The 26,662-nt window shown below is 36.1% G+C and overlaps 1 protein-coding gene across 3 annotated transcripts in view; it reads right to left on the minus strand.

The window, feature by feature from the left end:
* The window catches only part of scai (suppressor of cancer cell invasion), a 34,316-nt gene extending 7,899 nt beyond the window's left edge, over positions 1-26,417 (minus strand). The window contains exons 1-12 of one of the 3 annotated variants that reach the window (XM_036214481.1): positions 24,067-24,497; positions 20,615-20,833; positions 20,322-20,446; positions 13,083-13,178; positions 9,106-9,192; positions 7,767-7,865; positions 7,540-7,636; positions 5,978-6,076; positions 5,745-5,897; positions 3,368-3,469; positions 2,297-2,398; positions 1,387-1,465 (exon numbers count right to left, since the gene is read on the minus strand). In XM_036214481.1, coding sequence (XP_036070374.1) covers positions 1,387-1,465; positions 2,297-2,398; positions 3,368-3,469; positions 5,745-5,897; positions 5,978-6,076; positions 7,540-7,636; positions 7,767-7,865; positions 9,106-9,192; positions 13,083-13,178; positions 20,322-20,428 — 1,021 coding nt within the window. In that variant the 5' untranslated portion in view covers positions 20,429-20,446; positions 20,615-20,833; positions 24,067-24,497. Of the gene's footprint in view, positions 1-1,386; positions 1,466-2,296; positions 2,399-3,367; positions 3,470-5,744; positions 5,898-5,977; positions 6,077-7,539; positions 7,637-7,766; positions 7,866-9,105; positions 9,193-13,082; positions 13,179-20,321; positions 20,447-20,614; positions 20,834-24,066; positions 24,498-26,239 lie in introns of those variants that run through there. The other 2 variants (XM_024264798.2, XM_024264795.2) reach the window with 2 other exon arrangements.
* Positions 26,418-26,662: the final 245 nt, after the last annotated feature.

Raw genomic sequence — 26,662 nt, forward strand, 5'->3', positions numbered from 1 at the left:
TGAGGAGACTGCAGAAAAGGTTGGTTTGCAGGATTCATATGGAGCTAAATCGGGGACAATATTATTTGAAACCAAAAAAATATATTTTGAAAAAAATATTAATGTTTGGCCGAAAAAAATAGGTCTCAAAACTCAAAATTTCAATTTCAAAACTTTTTTTTCATTTTCAAATCTTTTTTTCAGTTTCAAAACTTTTTTTTCAGTTTCAAATCTTTTTTTCAGTTTCAAAACTTTTTTTTTTCGTTTACGAATCTGAAAGTTTCAGTTACAAAACTTTTGGCCCTCCTTTGGCGCGTTGGGGCGGGGCTAACACGAGAACCAATCAAAATGGATGACAGGGGGAATTTCTGTCCCGGTGCGTTCACTGACTCTGATAAGTGAGAACTGTAATAATTACTGTCAGAAAATGTATGACCCGCCCCCTTCTGGTTGACTGGCTGATACTCGCCCCTCAATCTCCCCCCTATGTCCCTCCCAGCCTGGTCAGTTTTCTTCAACTTTAAAAGTTTTCTTCAAAATGGAAGCTTTTTTTTTTTTTTTCTCCATAGCAACCATTTTAATTTTTGGTTGTCTGGAGGTGATGAACAAGTCTATAACTTTTAGAAGTTATGGCAAAAGTTTTTTTTTTTTTTTCCATAGCAACAGAAGTTTTCTGTTAACCATGCTCAGCTTGAGCCAACAATTCATGTAATAAACTTTCACATCGTTTCAGGAAAAATGTGCCAGCAACAGTGGAAGACCACTTCTGAAATTTTATTCAAAATTTACAAACTCTGAAGCCAACATTTTTTCCCCAGTAGCTTCCTAATGATGCTCAATGAGTTGGGAGGAGATAGATCAAATTCCTTAATTTGTAGCTGGTATTAAAGGTGATTTTTTTTTTTTAATCCATGATGTAAAGCGAATGCCCGAGGTTAAAGGTCAACAAAATGTTTGAACAAAAATTTTCTTCGCCCATATTGTGCGAAAAAAGGAAAATTTTACACTTCGCCATTAAATGTCCAAGCCATCAAATCCTATAATAATTTTATATATTTCGTTGGAAATCCTTGTTATTTGTTAAATTTGTTTTTTGAGCCCCAAAAAGTTCTTTTTTTTGGCAGCTGTGATGGCATTATTTTTAGGGGTGGGTGGTGGTGATAGGAGGTGAAAATTCATTTCTCCAGATGCTTGGTGTTGTACACATTTTGGTGAGGTTTTTATAAATTTCCCCTAAAATGCGCAGAACTAAAGCAGAATTATTTTGAAAATTCAGGCAAAGGTTGAGGCAGGACATAAAAACAATACAACAAGCTGGTAATAGTACAAAAATAAACTCTCAAGACATCTGTGATTAAGACTATTATTACTATTTTGATGCATTTCATAATGCAGCTGAAGATTTACCTTCATAGTCTGAATGACCTGTCGGAAAAACTCCAGTGGCTGATAGGTAGATGAGCAGAACACTGTTGGCAGGCAGCTCCTGAAAAAAATACAAGTTGAATTCTACTTCAACCATAAGGGCTGCAGGAAATTTTAAAACAACACTAATTTAAAATAATAATTTGAACTCTGGTCACAGAAATGGATAATTATGGAAAACATGACATTACTGTCAGAATGGATCTTCCATCCAAAAGACATGTTTTGTTCTTCTGTAGTTTAACACAAATACACACTATAGAGTATATAATGTGCATATATAAATATTTACAACATTGACAGTATATGAGAACTGGACTGAGTGACTCTTCTCCTCTGGTGCTCCAAACAGGAAGTACCTGAAGATGCTAAAACCCCACAGACTTCTACAGAGAAATAAACAGTTGTTACTCAGACATTATATTGGCCCCCAAGTCTGACGTTGTAATGTTCCACAAAGTCCCATTTTAAGTGGTACCTCCCAACAAGCCAACTCCTGATTGGTGAGAGTGGTTACCATAGAAACGTTGTTTTAGACCAATCACTTATTTTTGACGACGTCTGGCTCCAACATGGTGATACCCGTTTCGCAACTGATTTGACTTTATTTGGTTGAAACAGGAAGCAAACCATTTTCTGTGGGTGATGTCACACTTACCTCGCCCAGTTCTCATATACAGTCAATGATTTAAAAACAAACAATGATTTTCTGGACACTTTTACCCAAACAAAAGAAAACCATAAACAATATATTACTGCCTGTTAGTAGTAAAGGGCTAAAGCACACAGGAAAACAGAACTGGAAGAAGATGACAAATTCACAGCTGCAAATGTCCTTCATTTTCCAACAGTGTTGTTTTTCAGAATACTTAAATGATTTGGTAATACTGACCTTAAAAGAGGCAGACAGAAAAGTAAACAGCTGGCTAAAAGTTGGTTTATAAAGCAGATATTTGTGTGGATTTTCCCTTTTGGCTGGCTTCTCATTAGGTTCCTGTAAAGGAAGAAAAGATGAAAGATATATGAATATAAAATTAAAAACACAACTGTATTTTTTTCACGTGACAATTTTTGCTTTGACCAAATTAACAAACAAAAAGTTACGAATCAGGAGTGACCTTCGAGGTTAAAAAAAATCACCTTAGTGCCAGTTTTACGTTTACTTTAAATGTTGTGTTTTTTATTACATGTTCCCCTGTTTTCTTGATGTGTAAAAATACATTTTTTTTAACTTTTCTCTGCTGTCGCTCTTACAAACCTAAATTTCAGCTTTCAGTTCAAACTTCAGACTGCTGCAGTTACTTTTTGTTTTTAGTTTCAGTTGAAACAACAAAATTATAAAACAGTCTTATTTGTTTTCACACATTTGCAGTTCAAGCCTCTCTAGTCATCTTTTCAAATTAAAAGGTTTTCTGTAGAAGGTTTTAACAAAAAACACAATGAAACACAATGTGTGCATTCCTGTCGAATGAACACCTTTTTTCTAAAAAGAAAAAAAAAAAATGGTCAAGAAATTTTAAAAAGACATTAAGCCCAACAGCTATAGTGAAATCACGATTGTCCTTTCAACATAAAATGTTAACCAGTGACTTTTCTCATATGATCCCATCGTGTTTTTATCTAAAGCATTATTATTTGTTCTGATGTTATAGAACCGATCGTTTCCAATATCCATTATTTTTGCAGAATTTACTTACTGTCAAATCTGAATTAAAAAATAATTCATAGTTTCTTGAATTTCAACTTAATGTTTGTTTTAATTGCAGTTTTTAACATTTTTAAACCACAGAAACTCAAAATTTGCAGTAAATTTACTTAAAAAATGTTACTATCTTAGGGAATCCGTGACTTTAATTTTTACTTTGCATTGTCATATAGGTGTGGATGGACTTAGGGGTAAAGAGTTCTGTCATGTCACACCAGTGAAGATCCTGTTCACAGACAGTCTGGATCCGACACTCACCAGCGTTCCCTGTTTAGAGGTCTGTGTAGCCAAGTTGACGGGTTCCCTCTCCAGAGCTTGAAGCATGCGGAACATATCGATGGTCAGCTCACTGAACTTCACCTACAGACAGACAGACGGAAGACAAACTGCTGTCATCTTCATGTCAGCCTTCAACTAGGATCCTGCAGAGGATTTAAGCTGGTGTTTGACCCCATGAGAGCTTTCATAGATAGTGAAGAGCTCCTATGAAGGAAAATATCTGCAGTTTGAGACAGCAACAGGAGAGGGCGCTACACCAGCAGCAAGGAAAACACACTGAGATGGAGCATCCTAACAATTATTAAGGAGAATGTACGGTTACATTTATATACAATCGTGTGTGTTTATCACCAAGCTTTGAATAAAAATAAATGCAAGTTTAGTGAGTTTATGAGCACAAATATTATGATAAAAGTAAATAAAGGCTGAGCTTTAACTGTTCAACATTGAAATGAGTTGTTAGTGGAAGAGAGAAATTGCTAGTTCATTTGAGAATCACACAAAAACACAATTTATAGCTGATAATCAAAATGTTGTAGTGTTATGTTATGGTCTCCAAACCAGAAGAAGATAAGATCGAAAACTGTTACAACAACAAAACTGATTTCTGGAGGGAAACCTATCATAACTTACATGTTTTTTTTTTCTTCTTTTGCTATTTTGTTAGATATTCTCAAAAAACGATCCCTAAAGTAAAAAATACAGTTATAATACTGTGTTTATGATTATTGCTTTGCAACACTTGTCCCCCCTGGTAGTTTTTACTGGACTCACCCATGTTATCTCTGATATTACCATTTTTTTTTTTTTTTTTTTTTTAGATAAATTACTACAATTTATGCTTTTGTTTTGACACATCCCAAATGTTTTCCAGACAAAAATAATTTTTTTCTGGAAAAATCTTTCAGATTCTTTCTGGAATCGGAAAGAAAACATCAAAACTTTCCTGCTGACTGAGGAACAAAAGATGACAAAATGCATCCCCGACAGAGAACAGACTGAATAAACTGGGAAAGAAAGCTAGTTCTGTCCATCTGGACTCCACCGTATGTAAATAATGTATTATTCTTTGCAAAAGATTGTGGCGGTTAAAGAAGAATACAGCTGAAAAGAGGACAAAACTTTGGGTTTGGATCGGGAAAAGCGCTGATCGGACGCTTGCTGTTGTCGTAAAACCTTTCCGACAATTAATGGGTTACATCGTGTGACGACAGAAGCTCCGCCCTCATGTGTCCATTCCATTCTCTATGGACCTGCGACCAACGGGGGACCAGTCAGTCCTGGTTAACAGGTCCATTTTGTAATGGAAACGGACCACTCAGTGGAAACAAGGCATAAATCTCCAAACGCTCCTCAAATAAGTAGGACTGCAGCTGCTGCAACCCCCTGCCAATATTTTAAAAGTTTTCCTGTATATTTGCCCTTTTTTTAAAAACATTTGGCACACGTGACATCAATTAGGATGAAATTCTTTTTTTCACTGATACCAAGAAGAATGGATAAAGTTCTAACTTATCCCATCAGAGGGACAGCCAGCTAAAGTATTAGCCAAATTAGCCCAAAAAAACTAAAATAAAAAAACTTTGGTTAGCCAAAGCAGTTAGCATGTAGCTGAAATATTAGCTAAACTCCAAAACAGCCTAAAAACCTAAACAAAAACAAAAAACAAACAGAAAAAAGCCTAAATTAGCCAAAACAGTTAGCGTGTAGCTGAAAAAAGATAAACTTCAAAATATTCTAAAAATAGAAAAAAAAATTAAATTAGCCAAAACAACTAGCATGTAGCTGAAAAAAAAAATAGATAAACTTCAAAATATCCTAAAAAAAACATGAAAAAAGTGTAAATTAGTAAAACAGCTATGTAGCTGAAATAGTAGCTAAACTCCAAAACAGCCTAAAAAAAACTAAATTAGCCAAAACAGCTAGCATGTAGCTGAAAAAAAGATAGACTTCAAAATATTCTAAAAATAAAAAAAAAAATTAAATTAGCCAAAACAGCTAGCATGTAGCTGAAAAAAATAGATAAACTTCAAAATATCCTAAAAAAACTGAAAAAAATGTAAATTAGTAAAACAGCTATGTAGCTGAAATATTAGCTAAACTCCAAAACAGCCTAAAAAACCTAAATTAGCAGAAACAGCTAGCATGTAGCTGAAATATTAGCTTAACTCCAAAATAGCCTAAAAATCTTAGTAAATGCCAAAATAGTCCATAAAGCTAGCATAATGCCAATTTTTAACATTTTAAAGCCGTAACTCTTTAACATAATTCTGAATAATAAACAGGGACGAATATGACTCCAGAATAAATCAACTTAAACCTTAAATAACTGCAAACAGGAGTAGAGGGTACCAACCTGGTTGTTACAGTTCCCGATGATCAGCGCGTCTGCGAGGACCAGCTGACCAACAACCATGCCTTGCTCCAGTGGGGGAGCGCTCTCCTCCTGCAGCCGGTGGCTGATGACGACCACTGAGTTGTTGTCGTTCAGAACCACAGTGGGATCCGCCTGTTTCACACAAAGCAGCGGTGAGGAGCGGTTCTGGGTCCTCAGCCTCCTGCGGCGGCGTCTCTGCGGGGCCGGGTTACCTCTATGAACGCTGCCACCTCCTGCAGCACCAGGTTCCACTCCAGCTGGTCCTCTGTGTTGAATCGCTGAGTGTAATCCTCGATTTCCTCAGATAACTCCTGCAGGAAAACAGTAAACCAACTTTTAGGAGCTACAAGTTCATTGTGTGTGTTAACTTGTGTTCAGGACATTACTGCTTGTAATTTCGGTATTGGCATATTTTACGTTTTTTAAGATTTTACGCAATTTATGCAGTTTTTAGCCTCATTGATAAAGAATGGGGAATTCTTCAAGTCTTTCAAGGACTTTTAAAACTTCTTACAATCTTGTTATCAAAACACTCAGTAAGTTGAACTTTTGGTATTCATATGTTATATGTTTTGTCATTTTTAAAATTTTACGCAAATGATGCGATTTTTTTAGCCTCAAAGAATTGATAAATTCTTTGTGCACTTTTAAACCTAAGCAATATTTGGTATCAAAACGTTCAGCACATTCAGGACATTCACTTTCCATATTCATACATATTACGATTTTTGGAATTTCCCCCAATTTTTGGGATTTTTCAAGAAATTCTTCTCATTCTTTGTGCACCTTTGAAACTTATGTATTACTGGCATAGAAATGTTCAGCATTCCTGCTTGTACTTTTGGTATTCATACCTTTTTTGCATTTTAAAATTTTACACAATTTATGCAATTTTACAAGAAATTCTTTAAATTCTTTTTGCACTTTCTGCAACTTTCTGCAACAGTCCTTTGGCATTTTGAAAAAGCTTTAGCTCTATAGTTTTAGCATTTTCAGTAAATTCCTTCTTTATGGTAAATTTCTTCACCATTTTCGACCACATTCAGCAAAAAGCATTCACACTAGCATCATCGCAGATAATACAACCTTTCTAATTCATATTTATGGATTTAAGAATCGCTTCCACTGACTAAGGCTTTGGTGTAATTTAGAATTTCATGTCAAATTTAAAAAAGAAATTATGAATGAATATAAACATAAGCAAATTCTGTATAAGTTTTTATGGCTATCAAGGCAATGAGTCGAATTAAAAAAAAACAAAATTTAGGGGAAAAAAATGCAAAATTTTATGCTATAAATTGTAATAGCTATTAAAAAACAGTCTTAGCCTATTGAGAGAAAGTCTGAAGAGACGTGTTCTCATTTATGACGGAAGAAACTCTCTTAGGGTCAAATAAGGATAAAATAATTGTAAAAATGTCTCAAAATTTGCCAGATTATCTCAAAAAGGTCAGTAAAATATAACAGAATGGTTGCAGCTGCATAATGTTCTGATTATGGAGGACATTTATTAAGAACATTAAGCTTAAATTTGCATTTCTGAGTATTTCTTTATTCAAATTTTTGTAAATCAGGAGCAGAAGAAAAAGATTTGTGACTTAAAAAATATGCTGGGAGGGCCACAAGCTTCCTTCTCTGCTCTGCAATGGGGAGGGGAAGAGAGGGGCGGGGTTGCTTTGCATCAGCAGTCCACAAATCAGAGGTGAATTTCTAATGAATTCCTGCCATTCTGCAGAAACTATGTCCTAGAAAACGACATAAGTTTGTTCCATACCTTCACCAACACTTTGACCAAGTCCATCTTGTTAAGCAGTAAGCACACAACGATGTAGCGCGCGTAATATCGAAGTTTCTTCACCACCAGCTCAGGCCTGCTCAAAAAAAAGAGCAAAAATAAACAAACAAAAGCCTGTAACTCTAACGCTGACAGCATAGAGTCAACATGAACGCCTTACAATTACACATTCCCTTGAGTTTAAGTGACGCCTGCTGTGGACTCACCTGTCCTCCTTGTTGACCTGGAAGTAGTAGGAGCGCTGGCGGATGGCGGAGTAGAAGGAAAACGCCTCATTCAGGTAACTGGTCTCTGAGGTGCGAAGACTGTCAGGATGACAGAAGCGTTCTCATCATCGTTGTGGCAGTGAAGGAAACCGTTTGCCGTCATGATACTTTCTCTAAAAACTCGAATGTAGAAAATATTCAAGGAACTAAAATGACTGATGAGTGAGTAGCAGTTTGAAGAACTTTAGACAGCCGGGAGAGTTATTTCTTTCCAGGCCACTTTTAGAGATGATGAAGAGTTCAGTTGAAGTGAAACATAAAGAAAGAAGGATAGGATGAGACTAAAAAACACTAAAAGAGCCATTTGATCCAGTGAGAGCCACAAAGCTCCATCACTGGTTTGGAAAAATACACTTTATGCTTGAGACCATTTTCAAAAAACAAATTTGGTTTTTAAATAGTTAAAATAAGTGAATTATAGCAGACTTATATTTTACTTTATAAAGAATTTTAACTGATTTCACTTTTGACAGCTGAAGATCCTGAAAGTGATAGCTAAAAATGCTGAAGCTGATAACTGAAAACGCTGAGGCTGATAGCCGGCTAAAATATGAGCTAAATGCCAAATTACCCTAAAAAACTACAAACAAAAAACTTAAATTATCCAAAACAGCTAGGATGTAGCTGAAATATTAGCTAAACTCCAAAATAGCCTAAAAATCTTAATAAATGCCAAAATAGTCAAAAAAAAATTTGCGCATGTAAATTTTATTTAATTGTCTCTGAACAGCAGTTAGACACGTAAAATCTAAACATAAGTGACTTAATTACCTAAAACAAAATAACAAAAAATAAAACCTATTAATTACTCAATTTGTTAGCATTTCTCTTCAAAGCTGAAGAGCGTCAATGGAGCAATAAAAGAGCAACATGCGACTACAGAGCCAAACCTTCCTTCATTTACTGTAAAATCAAGCTCCTTAAGTCTAAATTCTTACCCAATTGGCAGATATATATATTTTTTATCAGGCAACAATGATTACTTTAAGAAAAACATTCTTCTCACTAAGGATATTTTCTCTAACTAAGATTATTTGGCTAATAAAAAATGATTAATTTTCTTATAAGACAGAAAATAAGACATTTTTTCGTAAAACTAGAGTCCTTTTCCTTTCTTAAGATTCATTTTTTTGCAGTATTTTATTGGTCGATGGATGAATTAATGCCAGATTCTGATGCAACTGTCATCAGGGAAAAGGTGAACAGTCCATTAAAGGGTCTAATATCTGCTTTCAAATCAGTCCCACTGGAATCACTAGAGCAGGACATCTCGACTTACTAGTAATGGTAGTACAGCTGTCCAATTTTGGACGCGACTTCTCCGATCTGCCATCTCTTCAAGCCGTACCTGTTATCCAGGACCTGCCTGTCAAAAAGAAAAGAAGGACACGAGGGTAAGCATGTTCCAGACTCTACAAGCCTCAAATTCAACAGACATAACCAAACAAATGTTGCCACAAAAATTAACATTTTAATGTGTTCTAAGTAAAATCAGCTAACGTGGTTTAAAGTTTCAGCCTGGTCATTCAGCAGAATGATCCTAAGAGAGGACTTAGTGTTTTAATGGAGTTTAGACTTCCATGTTAGAGGAAGATAGAGTCAGGTATGATGAATCAGACAGCATCTGAGTAAACTGGACTTACTGGTGTTTTATTGCTGTTTTCTTTATTTTAAATTAATCTTTTATTAAATTTTAAGAATTGAAATGAACAAAAATGTAAAAATTTGTTGTAACTTTTTAAACATAACAAAAGATTTTAGCTTTTTACGTTTACATTTCTATTTTTCTTCGGTTTATTTGTGTTTTTGATGTGTTAAAGTTCTTCAGAGACAGTTCTTTAGATTCCTGAAGGAATTTGTTCAAAAGTTTAACCAATTTGTTGTAATTTACCAAAATAAAACAACGTTTGGAGACTTTTTTTGACTAATTGTAAATTAAAAACACACATTTAAAGAACATTTCTACAGATTTTCTGAAAGTAAATCAAACTTGTTTTGGTTGGTAGTTTGACATGATAAAAATCTAAGCAGAAATGACAAAACCTAAATAACTTTATTTAATTGTTAGCATTGTTTATTAAAGCTAAAGAGCCAACATAAAGTCACAGGTTGCAGACCCATGTACTAGATAAATGACCTAATAATCAATTTTCTTTTAAAGCAATTGCTAATTTTTGGGGCCTAAATAGAGTTTTTTATGTCATTTTTAACAAAAATATTTGTCATTTTGTTCATTAAAGTTACCCAGTTCACATCTGCAGTTTTGAAACAACTTGTATAGAAAACAACATAAATTCAAGTTTCAATTTAAATCATGAAGTAATAATTAATCAACATAATGTTTTTGACTCTCAGCTCACTTCAGTATAAGACTGTCTCCAAAGGAATCTGATTTTTGGTCTTTTCATGTTTTTCTGTTGGACAAAAAAATCTTCCAAGTTCAGGGATAAACTAAAGTTAAGGTTATTTTTATCAATCGTTGTGTTTTCTATAGTTTTTCTGTATTTAAAGCAACATTTTTTGCAGTGAAATCACTGAGGCCTTAATGTGTCATCCTATTTTTTTTCCTTATAGATGTAACAGTTTTGTCTAATTTCAAACAGATTTTAGATAAAGTGTCTCACACAGTGAAAAACATTCACTCACTTCTTGGAGCATCAGTATTTACATGGAAGTTTTATGTGATTTGACATTAAAAAAAAAACATAAAAATCTGCATATTTGTTAAAGAAAAACTATAGAAATCGATTCAGACAGTTTGAGGAATAACTTTAAAGATGATTTTTTTAATCCTGCTCTTTTGTATATATATATTAAAATAAAATGTTTTTTTATGTCACAGTTGCACTTTCAGAATAAAAGCTAATTTAGTTTTAAGAGATTTACAGAAAAAAAGCTGCTCAGCTCCTCTCCTGATGGTGGTGAAAGTTTTCCTCTGATTCATTTTATGTAGAGACATTTGTAAATAATGTAAAAATTGCCCTTTAGATGGGGTTTATAGGTAATATGAGCCTTGTGACCCAGAATTGTGAGTTTCTTTTAGCTACTTTAGGCTGAAAAATCTCTGAAAATCTCATTTTTAAAGATAATTTTTCCCCCTGGTTAACCCCCTAACCCTGATCAGTAGACTGGACTCCAAAAACTGAGACCCAGAACCCTCCTGCTAAAGATCAGATCCTCAAAACAATCTAATAATTCATGACATGATCAAAACTGCAACATTTAAATGATTTCTTCTGCATGTTAGAAATGAAACTAAATGGTTTTTTTTCAGACTGAGACGTATGGAAGTGAAAAACCTGTAAGTCATCAGCTGAATAAAAACTAAGCTCTGCTGCTTGTTTAACTTGCAGCACTTCTATTTTTGCATCTTTTCTGAGCAAATGTCTCTGACTGAATGAGTCAGACATTTTTATTATCATTTGACAGTTTAGATTCCTTTCCCTGCACTGCAGCAACCAGAGCAGTTAAATAAAAACGGTTTAAAAGGTCAAATTATTGAAACATGGTTTCAAGTTTTCTGACATGAATCACATCCCAGTCTAGAAATCTACGTGATTAAGATACACTCACCAGCCGATTAATTCATGTAAATTATTGTAACTAATGTACATTTCTAAGCAGCCAATCACATGGCAGAAACATGTAGACATGGTTAAGATGATCTGCAGCTGTTCAAACTCAGCATCAGAATAAGGAAGAAACATGACTGAAGTGACTCTGAATGTGGGATAGTTGTTGGTGTCAGACAGACTAGTTAAGTATTTCAGAGACTACAGGTCAAACTCAATCACACAAGGGCCCAAAATCCAAAAAACACCTTAGGTCGCAGGCTGAACAAGATAAACATTTAATGAACGGTCTAAAACTTTAAAACCATAACCTTTTAACATATTATGAACTAAATAGATAGCATTAGCTGCGATAATGCTAGTGCCGCTGAAGATGCTAGTGCTGGTAGCTGAAACTGATAGCCGGATAAAATATTAGCTAAATGCTAACATAGCCTAAAAAACAACAAAAACAGCTAGCATGCAGCTGAAAAAATAGCTAAACTCAAAAACAACCTAAAAAAGTCTTAATTAGCCCAAAACAGCTAGCATGTAGCTCAAAGAATAGCTAACTTCAAAGTAGCCTAAAAAAACTTTATTTAAAAGCCTAAAATAGCAAAACAGCTAGCATGTAGCTCAAAGAATAGCTAACTTCAAAGTAGCCTAAAAAAACTTTATTTAAAAACCTAAAATAGCAAAACAGCTAGCATGTAGCTCAAAGAATAGCTAACTTCAAAGTAGCCTAAAAAAACTTTATTTAAAAGCCTAAATTAGCAAAACAGCTAGCATTTAGCTCAAAGAATAGCTAACTTCAAGTAGCCGAAAAAAACTTTATTTAAAAGCCTAAATTAGCAAAACAGCTAGCATGTAGCTGAAAAATAGCTAAACTTCAAGTTAGCCTAAAAAACTGAGAAAAAGCCTAAATTAGCCAAAACAGCTAGCATGTAGCTCAAAGAATAGATAACTTCAAAGTAGTCTAAAAACACTTTATTTAAAAGCCTAAATTAGCAAAACAGCTAGCATGTAGCTGAAATATCAGCTAAACTCAAAAACAGCCTAAAAAAATCTTAGTAAATGCCAAAATATTCAAAAAAGCTAGCAGCATGCCATTTTTTTTAAAACTTTAAAACTATAACTTTTTAACATAATTATGATTAATAAAAATGCAGGAATTTTATTCCAGAATAAATCAACTTAAACCATAAATAACTTTCAAGATTTTACTCTCCATAAAATTATATTTTGCCAAAATTATACAAGTTAGAAATAAAAAATAGATAACATCGGACATCAAGACAACCATTAATAACAATGAAAAAAAAAAATTCTTGAGGGCCGGATAGAATCATCCGGAGGGCCGGATCCGGCCCCCGGGCCTTGACTTTGACACGTGATCTACAGGCTGGTTTCTTGAACATGACAATGAGTTCACTAGAGCCTAATGACCTCCACAGTCACCAGAACCCAAAAGAACCTTTGGAAAGTGGTGGAACCTTTGGCACCATGGATGTTCAGCCGATAAATCTGCAGTAACTGTGTGATGCGGTCATGTCAATATGGACCAAACTCTCTGAGGAATGTTTGAAGACAGTTCTGAAGGCAAAAGTGGGTCCAACCCGGTACTACTGGGTGTACCTAATAATGTGTCCACTGAGTGTAAATCCTATTTTTTGGTGTTGTTCAAACTGTATGACATGGTAACAACCTGTGTTGCTGCTGGAACTTCCACAGCTTTGTGTAGACGTCGAAGGTCCTTCCAAAGTAGGACTGCCACTGCTTGTGTCCATACTGAGGGAGGTCCCTGTGAGACAAGAGCAGCCGAGGAAAGAAAAAGGCACTTAAAAAAAACTGTTTCAGAAAGCACTGAAATCAAATTCTGTCATTGTCAAGACAAACGTTTTAACAAAAAACTGCGCAAACTTTAAATTAATGTACAAAACTTGTTAATTTTTTTAATTGATCTTTATCGGGTGTAAATACTAGAACCTGGTTTTCAAAGAACATTAAATATAATCAATCTTTACTTACAAAATGCAATATTAACTCATGAATTTTACACATTTGAGTTTACTTCACATAAGAAAAGGAAAAAACAGATTATCTCAGAGCATGATCTGAAAAATCACTCAGCTTTCTTTCAAAACATCAATCTGAACTAAAAACATTTATTCCTGAACATATAATATACACATAAGCAATTACATCTGATGTAATAGGATCTCCCTAATAAACTCGTTTGTTTAACATTTATCTCTAATTCAAGAGTCAAAATGTGAATTTATTTGTATTTTAGTTCCTTCACTAAAGCTGTTCAAAGAATCTGATTAACAGCCACAGGAAACACGGACAAGAGGGACGGTTTTCCAGGATTCTTTGGATTCAAATGCATGAATGTTGATGATTTAAACTAAAGCAAGACTTTGGAGATATTACATGCAGAGGGAATGTTAATTCTCATGTTCTAGCTGCTTTGAGGTGAGGATGAAGTCCAGCTGTGAGTGACTCAGTTATGGGCGGGATGACTAACACAAACTCAGTCGACCACGCAGAATTATTAGTAGATGCATCAAAATGGAATTTTTAGCATATCAACCTAAAAAAAAAGAATATTTTTGAGAGAATTCTCTTTTTCACTAATTGTTTGAAGGATGAGAGTAAAGAGATTGGAAGGAAAATCAGAGATAGTTATGGTAAAGATGAAACTCTCCATCAGCCTGCGACCACAGCTGCACATATCATAACTATAGTGATTCTCCTGCTTCTTTCGTACGTTTTTCAGCTCGTAAAAACTCAATCACACTTTTACCCATCTTGGTATCAAAATGTTCAGCTCGTTCAGGACATTACTGCTTGTATTTTTGGTATTCATAACCTTTTTGAAATATTGAACGAAATATGCCCCATAGGAAATGAATGAGAGTCTTCAAATTTCATAATTTTAGAAATTTACTTTAGAGAAAGTAGATTAGCAACAAACCTTTGCATATATTCACGAGCTATATTTTAATATTTATAGTAATTTTCAAAAAAATTTGAGTTTCGCTAATATTTTAGCAACATGCTAACGTATTTGGCTAATTTGTTATCTACTTGGTTTTTTAGGTTAATTTGGAGTTTATCTTCTATTTTAGCAACATGCTAACGTTTTTGATTAATTTGAAGCTATTTTGGAGTTTAGCTAGTATTTAAGCAACGAGCTAGCTTTTTTGGCCAATTGGACATTACTAAGGTTTTTTGGGCAAATTAAGGGTTTAGCTCCAATTCAAGCAACACAGTAAATATTTTTTGCAAAATTGGCGTGTATTAGGGATTTTTAAGCAATTTTACTATGAATTTTTTAGAAATTTAGGTAAACATCAGCGGTTCTTCATACTTCTTAAACTAAATTTCCAGTCTTTTAGCAAATGGAACATTTTGGAAATAGCTTTTGTATTTACTTTAAAGCAGTTAAAGTAAATTGGGTCACCATTTTCAGCAAAAACTTCAGCATCTATAGGGACTACTTTTAGCAAAATGCATTCACACTAGCATGATCACAGGTAATGCAACTTTTCTACTTTGATCTTGTTTTAATACCAGAAACTAATGAAGGACAGAAGCTGCTTAATTCATCAAAAGTTTAATAAACCATCATCTTCATTCCTTATTTTTAGTTAGTTTAAAGCTAATGATGGTTAAAATGCATGTTTTATATCCAGTTTGCGCTTGATTAATGAGAAAAAAATAATCTGTGATTAGTGGACTATTAAAATAATCATTTCATAAGAGAGTACAAGGTTGACTTGAAAGAAATAAAACAATTAACATTCTTTGTCCCATTTGAAGCTCATCTTTTTTACTAAACTGCTATTCAGTCACAATTGATTTACATTTAACAGCTTAAAAGCTGATAGTTCTGAAAAGTTATTAAAATATAATTTTTGAAAGGGTTTCAAAAAGTTTTGTTAATGTACACTTCCGGGTAGAGATTGATTCTGGTGCCATCTTGCGTATGACCAGAGGCTCCCCTTATAGCTGGAGAAGATAGCGAGCTCCTTCTCCACGCCCAGGAAGAGAAACGGGCGACTCTCTCTGTTCTGTAGGGGTCGAGGAGGACCTCACGCCGCCAGCTCGCCGAAGAGTTCCACGGCGAAAGAATACGGAAACTTGTGTTGAGTGTTTTCAAAACACATATTTAGACTCTTTAATATTAATTATCAAAGCATATCTGTTTAAGAAAGTGAGAAAATATCGAGTTTTTACCAGGTATTATTCACAATAAGTTCAAAGTGGCTGATAAGAAAACTCTGATGACCGAGCATTCTGGCAGCATTTAAACGCATCACTTAAACACTAATCTTGGAGACGTGAAAAGAGTCTCACATCAGATTTGTGCGTAAATGTGATTTTGTGTGAGTGTAAAAAGCGATTCATTTGTATTTGTATTTTTTTGAATTTCATAATTTTTGTACTCATGCACAAAATATTTGTATGAGTTACAAATCAAGAATCAAGCACGCATAAATCGAGGTAATTACACACAACTCTTGAAAGTAAATGAGCACATCAGCTTCAGGGACATAGAGCTGACGCCAGGGACAACAGCACGGAGGAGGTCTGTTTATGGTCTGGGCTGCTTTGCTGCAACTATGCACACGTTATCTTGAATCTGTATTCCAGTTACACTCTACAGCTCTGTTCCTGCAGTTTGAAATGGTTAACAACCAGTAAAATGAAACGTTTGTGCGGTGTAGAAAGCGGATCAAACTGAACGCAGCACAAGATGACAAAGCTGAAGGAGGCAACAATGCCATGAAACTTTCTTCACACTTGGTGACTCTCCCATCTGCTAGTTCTTTTCACCCTCGTCCACCAACGCGGAGAAAAAGTTGGGTTTTTATGGGATTTATGCTCATCTGAGAATGTCTTAAGTACTTCAAATCTATTTGTAAGCCCACCATCAAGTTTTATGGCCTCTTCTGCTGTAATAAGACATTTATTATGATCAAAAGTTTATTTTTCTCAATCCTTACACACTTTTGTTATGGTACAAAGACAATAAAGCGTTTATGAATTACTTTATTTTTAGATCTAATAAGAAAAATCCAACTGTAGAAAACTGGCTCAGTGGAGTTGATTTTTGATCAAAGACTTTCAGGTGAATCTTTGGCAGGCTGGAGTGAATTTCCTCTCACAGTGGAACGGAAAGCCTCTCTTCGTGTGAACAGACTGGGAGCTTGCAGGGAGGAGGAAACGTCTGACACTACCTGCAGTCTCAAAACCTCCTCACAGTAAAAAAAAGAAAAAAAAAAACTAAAAATGTTTGCCGAGGAGACAGAACTGCACTGCAAAGAAATCATCCTAGAAAGAAGTTAAAATTTGTTTGAATAAGCAAAAAATAAAAGACAAAAAGGGGTAATAATTATTATTTTTTAAGAAAACAACTGGAGTCACTAGGACATCTTTCTTAAATTAAGCAAATTTTGCTAGTGAAAAATTGGGCTGCCATGATTAGTCGACTAATCGACTATTAAAAGAGTCAACGACTAATTTAAAAGTCGATTAGTCATTACTTTATATTATATGGAGTCAGAGTGTAGTAAAGTTGAAAGTTATATTGGCACTATGCTAGCTTTTGGCCTATTCTCGCATTTATTAAGATTTTTATTATTATTATTATATTTTTAGGCTATTCTGGAGTTTAGCTAATAGTTCAGCTACATGCTAGCTATTTTTGGTCAATTTAGTTTTTTTTTTCTTCTTTTTTTAGGCTATCTTGCAGCTTAGCTAATATTTCAGCTACATGCTAGCTATTTTGGCTAATTTAGATTTTTCAGTTTTTTATGCTATTCTGAAGTTTAGCTATTTTTTCAGCTACATGCTAGCCGTTTAAGCTGACCTAATGTTTTTTTTGTTTGTTTTTAGCTCTAAGCTAATTTAGCATTTAGCTAATATTTTAGGTGCCTATCAGCTTTAGCGTTTTCAGTTATCAGCTTTAGTGTTTTTAGCTATAAATTTCAGCATCTTCAGCTATCAGCACTAGCATCTTCAGTGGTCAAATTCAGCTTACAGCATTCACAATATTATCACAGGTAATGCTATATATCTAGTTTTTAGCTAGCTTAAAGCTTATGATGGTTAAGGCTTTACATCCAGTTAGCCCATGACCCAATTAATCGGAAAAAATAATCGGTGATTATTCGACTATTAAAATAATCGTTTGTGGCAGCACTAGTGAAAAACTTTATTGATAAGATTTATTTTTTTGCAAGACAGAAAATAAGAAATTTACATTCTTAAGATTCAATTTTTGCAGTGTGTTTGTAAATCAGGGTTCGTTAACGCATCATGAAAGAGCTTTGCAAAAAACAATTCCAAAAACCTGCTTTTAAAATCCAAATCTCTGTCACCATCATTTGATTTAATAAAACAAACTGGTTGAATTTTCATCTCGGTTTCTGTCTTAATGAATCTGTGCAGGCTCCTGGCAGAGGCTGAAAGTGCCCCGTACTGATCAGGTGGAAAATGGACTGCTTGTACCAACTGTCAGCACTTTTTACTGCAAATGAAAGCCCAGGTATCCACCCGTGAAGTCTGCTTAATCTTCTCTTCCGTGTCCGCCGCTCTGCTGTCTGTTCTTAGTGATAAACAAGAAGCGAATGACAGACAGGGAGGACCGTCTTCATCTGCTTTCTGTGGCATATTACCTCCACATATAGATGAATACCAGGAAGTATCGCTTTCTCCCAATCTCTCGCTGATCTAAAGCCCTGTAATTTTGCGAGGGCTCTGCTGCTTAGTGACCATCAGATGACAGGCTCGCCAGCTCAGCAGGAAGCTCCTGCTTCTCCATATGGCCGTCTGTTAGCAGTATACACTCGCTCTCAGCTCCTGTGAAAATCACTGTAAAAACACCAGAGGAGGCGTTCTCCACAACAGCGACTCAGACAGTGGAGCCCACTCAGAAACATGAAGTTAATTTTAAACGTTTTTTGGCCTTTACCCACTACTCAATATTAAAATACACGTTCTTCTGATTAAAACAGCCAATGTTCCATCCTTTTTGGCAGTTTTTTATGTTGTAATTTTCAGAATGAAATTGGTTGAAGCCTTAGTCATAACTGCCCTTACAGGTGGGTATGGAGTATCTGTGGGTGAAAATGGTCGGGCAGACGGCCCACATGAAATTTTCTGATTCCTGTAAGTGTGTATAACCTGCATTGTCCTGACAAATACTTGCCGATACATTTACCACACAAACGACAATGGTATACGTTCCATTTACAAGGTGGCCGTACGAGCCTTAAGGGAACTGCAAGACACACATGTGCTTCTGTCTACGTCCTTCTACGGGGGCCTGGATGACCAAAAAACCCACAGAGGAGATCTGTAGTTTGAAAACTTCAACAGTGTTGAGTTTTTGATTCTGTTTGGACAGCTCTGTGTAGAGAAAATGATTGAGACTAAGTCAGGTGTGTTTGAGAGAGAAACATGTGAAATGTACAGGACCGTGTTTTCCGGTCTGGAAATATTCCAAACCTCGTTAATCCCTTTTGGGGTGACAAGGTTGCTGGAGCCTATCTCAGCTATGGTTGAGTTCACCATGGAGGGTTTTAGAGTCCATCTCAGGGCCACACAGAGATGAACAATCACTCACACTCATACGTGTAAGGACAATCTCTAATATTGACCTATGTCAGGGGTCTGCAACCTGCAGCTCCAGATCCACATGTGTCTCTTATCTCTCCATTGTGGCTCCTCGAACAAACATGAAATAAGTCATGGAGACTGCTGATCCAGACATGTAGACCGGAGTCAGCAGCTCTCCCCTAACCAAAACTACCTAAAGAAAACAAATAAACAAAGCCTGCAAACTAAGACTACCAAGTCCAAACTAAAATAACAAAACCCTTAGAGTCCAACATTGCTGTCTTAAAATTAACTAACATAAAATTAAAATACTGAAGGATAATAGAATGACGTTTTTTTTCTTAAGTCCACAGTCAATGTAGAGGTCTGATAAGCTCTATGAAGATGCTGATTTTATTTTCCAGGTATAAAGAAACCTACTCTCTAAGGTAACAAAAACAAATTCAGTCACCATGAGGTTTCTGTGTTTGATGGCCCACCTGACCTGAACCTAATAGAAAATCTATGATCAGTTGTTAAGAGGAAGATAAGAGATCCAACAATGAAGATGACCTGAAGGCAGCTGTCAAAGCAACCTGGGCTTCCATTACACTTCCACAGAGCCACAAGCTGAACGCCTCCACGCCACAGAGCACTGATGCAGTGATTCATGCAAAAGCATGAGTCCATAAAATGAACAGAGTCGTCAAAAGTTTCACATTTGTGAAAAAACCCCCAAAAAGAGTCATTTTTCTAATTATTTGATTAGATATTTTCATTTCCAGCTACATTAAATTTAAGGTTTTTCAATATGTATAGGCCATCATCATCAAAACTGAAAAAACAGCATAGATTTTTAAGGATTTTATTATATGTGTGGTAGAAAAAGTTGCCTCAGCTACAAAAAAACAGGAAATTTAGGAAGATGTTCCACTTTTTTTAAATAATTGACAAAGAAAAATATACTTTTTAAATCTATTTACCTTTAATAGTCAATGAGGCAAAAGAAAAATTTGTAAAAGAACAGAGAAAGTTTAAGCTAAACTAATGAAACTAAAGTAAAAGAGAAGTTTACATGATGAGATTGAACATTTGGGAGAAAATGAATGAAGAAAACAGAAAAAGATTACTAAAAACATTTATTTCTCTTAAGAATTTGGTGTAATCCGATCACTCGTTCGCCATACTAGCTTGTTGTTCTTTGTGGAAAGCTTCAAGTTTTTCCTGCTTTGATTCAAATCACTTTTATTTCAAATAAACATTTTGAAGACAACTTTTTGGACGCTCCTTCCTGAATGTCAAGCTGCTGCGGGTGAATTCACGGGTTCAAACTGACCTCAGCCCATTGAAGAGTTGCTTGGATTTGTCCAGTAGATAGCAGAAATCGGTGACGGTCTTTCTTTCGGCTAGCGGGATATCATCCTCGGTCTCAGCTCCAGTCATGACACTGGCTTTTCAAACCTGATCACACACAGAAAAAAAAAGAGCGAGCATGGCACAAAGTCAGCCAAAGAGTGTACTTTTTACTCCACACAAACCAAAGCTGTCAGTCATCCGAGTGCACGAAAGTGTCCTAGTTTACCATGAGCCGACACAAGACTCTTTGGAAGAAATGTGTCACATGATCACCTTTTTTAGGTTGACCTTAGCCGTCCCAGATTTCACTTTCTCTGCAGCTGCAAACCTCAGATTTTTCCGAGACGACTGTGCAATCAGGTCAAGCAGCAGAGCGGGGTCAAAATGTTCGGCTCACGCTGTGGATGTTAGAACCTGATTAGCAGAAAGTGATTCTGCAGCAACTGGAATTGATTTAGCAAAGCTGCTGGCAGGCCGAGGTGGGAAGTTTGACTGTGAAGAAGCATAAAAATAATAATAAGATCATTCAAATTTATTCTGCGGGAAGACAAAAAAGATAATAGTGTGAAGAGCAGACAAATATTTTTCTTTACAGATCATTGTAAAGCATTACCGTTTGCTTTTTTTCTTAAATAAAGAAAGCCCACTAGCATGTTTGAGGAAAACATTACGGGAAAATTAATAGTTTGAGTTTTTCTTATGAATTTATAGAGAAATTAATCCGCAAAAGATGCATCAATTGTTTGGTGGAGCAGAGTGTAGAGTGGGGAATCAAATAACGAGTCCAAAACTGCTGTTTTGTTACTCCATATGTGACAGTGGACATTTAAAGTCCCAGATCCATTAAATTAGGGTGTTAAACATGTTCTTGTGTATTGGTGGAGCTGAAACATTTTATATGGGTTGGTCATGGCAGCTGAAAGGATCAAAAATACATAAAATATGTGCAAAATATGTAAATTGAGGGGCTCAAGATTTCATTTAAAAATATTCGTTTTGTTAATTGTTGCAATACTTGAAAACGCTCAATTTGATGATTTCTTAATCAATTTGTCAATTTTAATACAAATATTAATTCTAAAATTAGAGGGCAAGTGAGGAGGTGAAAGTTTTTGCTTAGCTCTGCCCTGTTTTTGTGGCATCTTTCCCATTGGTTAGGCTATAACTGCATTTCTGAGTATTTCTTTATTAAAATAGTTGTGAATCGGGAGCAAAAGAAAAACGCAGATTATATTTGTGATTAGGGATGGGAATCACTGGATACCTCACGATACACAATGCATTGCTCACGATATCGATGATTTCGCGATAGTAAAAAAAATCATGTAATAAATCACAATACATAAATCGAATAATCGACGACTCATTGATAATTAAGAGTCGACGACTAATTTAACAGTCGATTAGTCGTTACTTTATATTATATGGAGTCAGTGTAGTACAGTTGAAAGTTATTGTGGCATTCTGCTAGCTTTTGGACCATTTTGGCATTTATGAAAGTTTTTTTTTAGGAAATTTGGAGTTTAGCTAATATTTCAGCTGCATGCTAACTATTTTGGATAACTTTGGCTTTTTTCAGTTTTTCAAGCTAATTAGGCATTGAACAAATAAATATTTTAGCTGACTATCAGCTTCAGCGTTTTTAGCCATCAACTTCAGCATTTTTAGCTATGAGCTTCAACGTTTTAAGCCATCAACTTCAGCGTTTTAAGCTATCATCCTTAGCTATCAACTTCAGCATTTTCAGCTATCAACTTCAGCGTTTTCAGCTATCAACTTCAGCATTTTTAGCTATCAGATTCACCATTTTTAGCTATCAACTTCAGTGTTTTCAGCTATCAACTTCTGTGTTTTCAGCTACCAGCTTCAGCATTTTTATCTATCATCTTCAGCGTTTTCAGCTACCAACTTCATCATTTTCAGCTATAATTCTTAGCTATCAACTTCAGCGTTTTCAGCTATCAACTTCAATGTTTTCAGCTGCCAGCTTCAGCGTTTTCAGCTATCAACTTCAGTGTTTTTAGCCATCGGCTTCAGCGTTTTAAGCTATGAGCTTCAACGTTTTAAGATATCAACTTCACCGTTTTCAGCTATCAACTTCAATGTTTTCAGCTGTCAGCTTCAGCGTTTTCAGCTATCAACTTCAGCGTTTTCAGCTATCAAACTTCTGTGTTTTCAGCTATCAGCTTCATCATCTATCATCTTCAGCGTTTTCAGCTATCAACTTCAGTGTTTTCAGCTATCAGCTTCAGCGTTTTCAGTTATCAACTTCAGTGTTTTTAGCCATCGGCTTCAGCGTTTTAAGCTATGAGCTTCAACGTTTTAAGATATCAACTTCACCGTTTTCAGCTATCAACTTCAATGTTTTCAGCTGTCAGCTTCAGCGTTTTCAGCTATCAACTTCAGTGTTTTTAGCCATCGGCTTCAGCGTTTTAAGCTATGAGCTTCAACATTTTAAGCTATCAACTTCAGCGTTTTCATCTATCATCCTTAGCTATAAACTTCAGCATTTTTAGCTATCAGATTCACCGTTTTCAGCTATCAGCCTCAGTGTTTTTAGCTATCAACCTCTGTGTTTTCAGCTATCAGCTTCAGCGATTTTATCTATGATCTAAGCCTTTTCAGCTACCAACTTCATCATTTTCATCTATAATTCTTAGCTATCAACTTCAGCATTTTCAGCTTCAGTGTTTTTAGCTATCAGTTTCAGCATTTTTAGCTTTCAGCTTCAGCGTTCTTAGCTATCAACTTCAGCGTTTTTAGCTATTAGTTTCAGCGTTTTCAGGTACCAACTTCAGCATTTTCAGCTATTGTCACTAGCATCTTCAGCAGTCAAATTCAGCTTACAACATTCACACTAGAATTATCGCAGGTAATGCTACATATATCTAGTTGTATTTAGTTAAAGATAATGATATTTAAGATGTTTGGTTTGCATCCAGTTTGTCCATGACCCGATTAGTCGACTAATCGGAAAAGAAATAACCGGCGATTAGTTGACTAACAAAATAATCATTTGTGGCACTACCCACAACTCAGAGGTGAATTTCTAATGAACTCCTGCCTCTCTGCAGAAACCATGTCCTAGAAATGACACAGGTTTTTTGATTAAGGAAAATAATCACGATTTAAAGACTGATCAGAGTGGGGCTGTAAATGTAAGTAAGGCTACAACAGTGTTTTTAAGTCAAATGTGTAATTAAAATTTCTACTTCTCTACATTTTTTTTATTTTATTTGACGGAACCTGATGGAGAATCGACGTCTCCATTGTGAGTCTGCAGGGAAAGCTCCGCTGCCGCGCGCGCGTCACGAGCCCCTCGCACCTCCGGCAGGCACGCCGCTCCCGCGCCGTGAGCCACCGCACAGACGGCGTGAGTGTCCTCCGCCTCTGAAGCGACCTCCAAGCAGCTTTGGGTCAGAACATAAAGGGGGGAACCGGCGCTGGAGCGGGCTCTGGCGCAAAGAGCGCCGTCATATGCGCAACAATGACGCACAGCCAGCAACCGCTGCTCGTAATTACAGCCGTTTCTGAGGGTGAGCGGTCTGCAGTCACTGAGACGGATCAGTCTGAAGGGCCTGGACGTGTACGCGCGCTCCCATCGCCCCCCACGACTCCATCAAATCCCCGCCTGGATAACAAAGATAACCGCTGGAGGAGGCAGCAGTAGGCGGGTCATCCGCGGCTGCGGCGCCGCAGACTGTCATTCCCGGGCAGCATCTCACCTCTCCAGTCGGCTTCTCTGAATGAACCACGAGCGCGCGCCTCCGAATCCCCCGGGAGAGCGTGGATCAGGTCCGCTGCTGTTCGCGCCTGCGGACCGCCGAGTCCCGGCAGCAGGGCACGGAGAGGAGGAGAGGGTGGACTGAAGGAGCCGCTGTTGTCCGGAGACAGCCGAGAAGACGGCAGGAGGAAGGCGGATGACAGCCGCTGGTTGGCTCCGCGCCACAGCTAGCTGCTTCCGGGTCAACGTCTTCCACACAGACGCGGCGGGAGTGTCACAGGCGGGACCCGCCGCCCCCTTTCCCGTCAGTGTGCGCTTACTAAACGCTTCAGAGAAGTTCCAGAGATTCAAGCCTGCATTATGTGATGTTTCTCTCTAATAAAACCAATCTCTGACTTTTCATTTCATTATAAAATGGGAAGTTTCTCACACGTTATTTGCTTTCTGCACACAGTTGCTTTGTTTGAAAAGAAAAAATGCTTTAGTTGTGTGAAAATGAACTTTCTGAGTATTTACTCTTGCAGCGTTTTAATGTTCTTCAACACGCTTGCAGTCAAAAAGTATAATCAATTCTTTCTAAAGAAAATAAACTTTCCCAAACCTAAGAATGCACATTTGTGCACACTAGATTGATGAATTATTACAAATGTAGTGTCATTTCACTTTTTAAGGCAACAACCTTAGTAAAAAGTAGTAAACTTAAAGTTTGCTTTATAAAGTATACTTTTGTATACGTATAATGTAACCCATAGCAAAGCAAAATTGAAGATGAGATCTCCTTTCTGTCTCATTTACGTCTCCTAGACATGAATGAGACCTGTTTGAGACAAAACAGGCTTTCTCACTCGTCTCGAATGTTTCTCCTGAGAAATAAGTCTCACAGTGAGCACTGTCTGAGATCTCAAAATTCTCTCACAACTGTCTCTCCTCCAGATCTCAGTTAAGAGAAAGATTAGACGTATTTCAGCGTTCTCAAGTATGTCTCAATTTGTTCTCTTTACTTTCTCAGCTCTCTCTTGGTAATTTGTATGCATGGTTCTGTCTCTTGTTGCTCAATAAGGTCTCAGTTTAGTCTTTTCATTGTCTCAGCAAAAAGAAAAGTGAGACCAACACAAGTGCTCAAATAAGTCTCATTTCTTTCTTGCACATGATCAGTTTTCAGAAACAAATCAATTATGATGTATTTATATTCAACTTACAAAAGTTGTTTATTCCTTACACATTTCACAAAACTCATTCATATTTTCAAGCTAAAGTCAAACCATTACTGTAAGACGTGATGTGCTCAAAAGACATCTTTTTGAACTTTAAAAAACGTGAAATTTCAAGATAACACTGGAGCGTCAATTTAATAAATTTTTATTTTAACAGTTGTGTAAATTACACTTGGGATTTTTTTTTTTTTTCAGAAGAACACAAAGGTTTTAGATCCAGATCCACAATAGTTAAAAGGCACAATATAAATGTATATGTCTTGTAAAATATATCAAAATAATATTGGAACTATAATATCGCATTACATTTAGCCAGTAGAAGAAGACGTCGCAGGGGAAAGTACAGGAACGTTTTGCAAACAGCGACTGAGAGAAATGTCCATTCGCGGTTTAAGATGCAAGTTTTGTTCCAGCCGCTCAGAGACCAAGAGAGGTAAGAATTTTAATTATTTGGTTCACTGTTGCAAAGAGGTGAAATATTAACTCATTAGACCGAGTGGCCAATGGAATATGTACAAAGCAGTACATTGGTGCCTGTCTTGAAGACTTGAGTATATTATATTGGGTTCCGTATGTTGGTAATCGCAGAGTAAGCATGGGTCAAGTGCAAATGTATGATCCCCAAGAATGACAGCTCAGATGGTGACTTTTATCTTCTTTTCTTCTTTAATTTCAGGAAAATATACAGCAACTCTTCTCTATAAACATCTCTGCGGTTTTATGCATTCATGCGTGAATGTATGTGTGGTTCTACAACAGAATAAAGAAAAAGAGAAAACAAGCAATATAATAAATAAACCAAATACAATCATATTCATGATTCTGCATTATAGCAACAGGCTAAATCTAGCATTGTAAAACGCTCCAACAAACTAGATAGACTTATAAAGTTAACAGAAAATGCCCACACTCATTAACAAGGAGATTTATCCTCTATAAAAAAACTGAAAAATGGCTCACTGCTCTCATGGACGCACACTTGAGCTTATAAAACCCAACTGCTCTGTAACATTGCCGTTCTGATGCTCTGTTTACTTTCGGTTTCAATTTAACCTTTTTATTATTTAAAAAACGTCCACGCCCTCTAGAGGCGAACTTGAGAACAACACCTCAGTCCATCTTCAGAACAGCGCCTGTTCTACAAGTAGTTAGCGCAAATTACTTAATGCACTTTAATTTTGGCACTATTAAAAAAAGTAATATTTCAATTATTTTATATACTGTATATGGTTTATTATATAATATTTTATTATTATTATTGTTTTATTTTCATAATTTAGTTCCAGTATCACTTGTTGCACAGGGAAAGTAATTAGAGTGACACACCTCCCTTTGCAATGCGCGTGATTAGGGCGTGGTTAGGGAAAGGGGATCGGGCAGTGA

Source organism: Oryzias melastigma, linkage group LG12, assembly GCF_002922805.2.
Source record: "Oryzias melastigma strain HK-1 linkage group LG12, ASM292280v2, whole genome shotgun sequence".
NCBI lineage: Eukaryota > Metazoa > Chordata > Actinopteri > Beloniformes > Adrianichthyidae > Oryzias > Oryzias melastigma.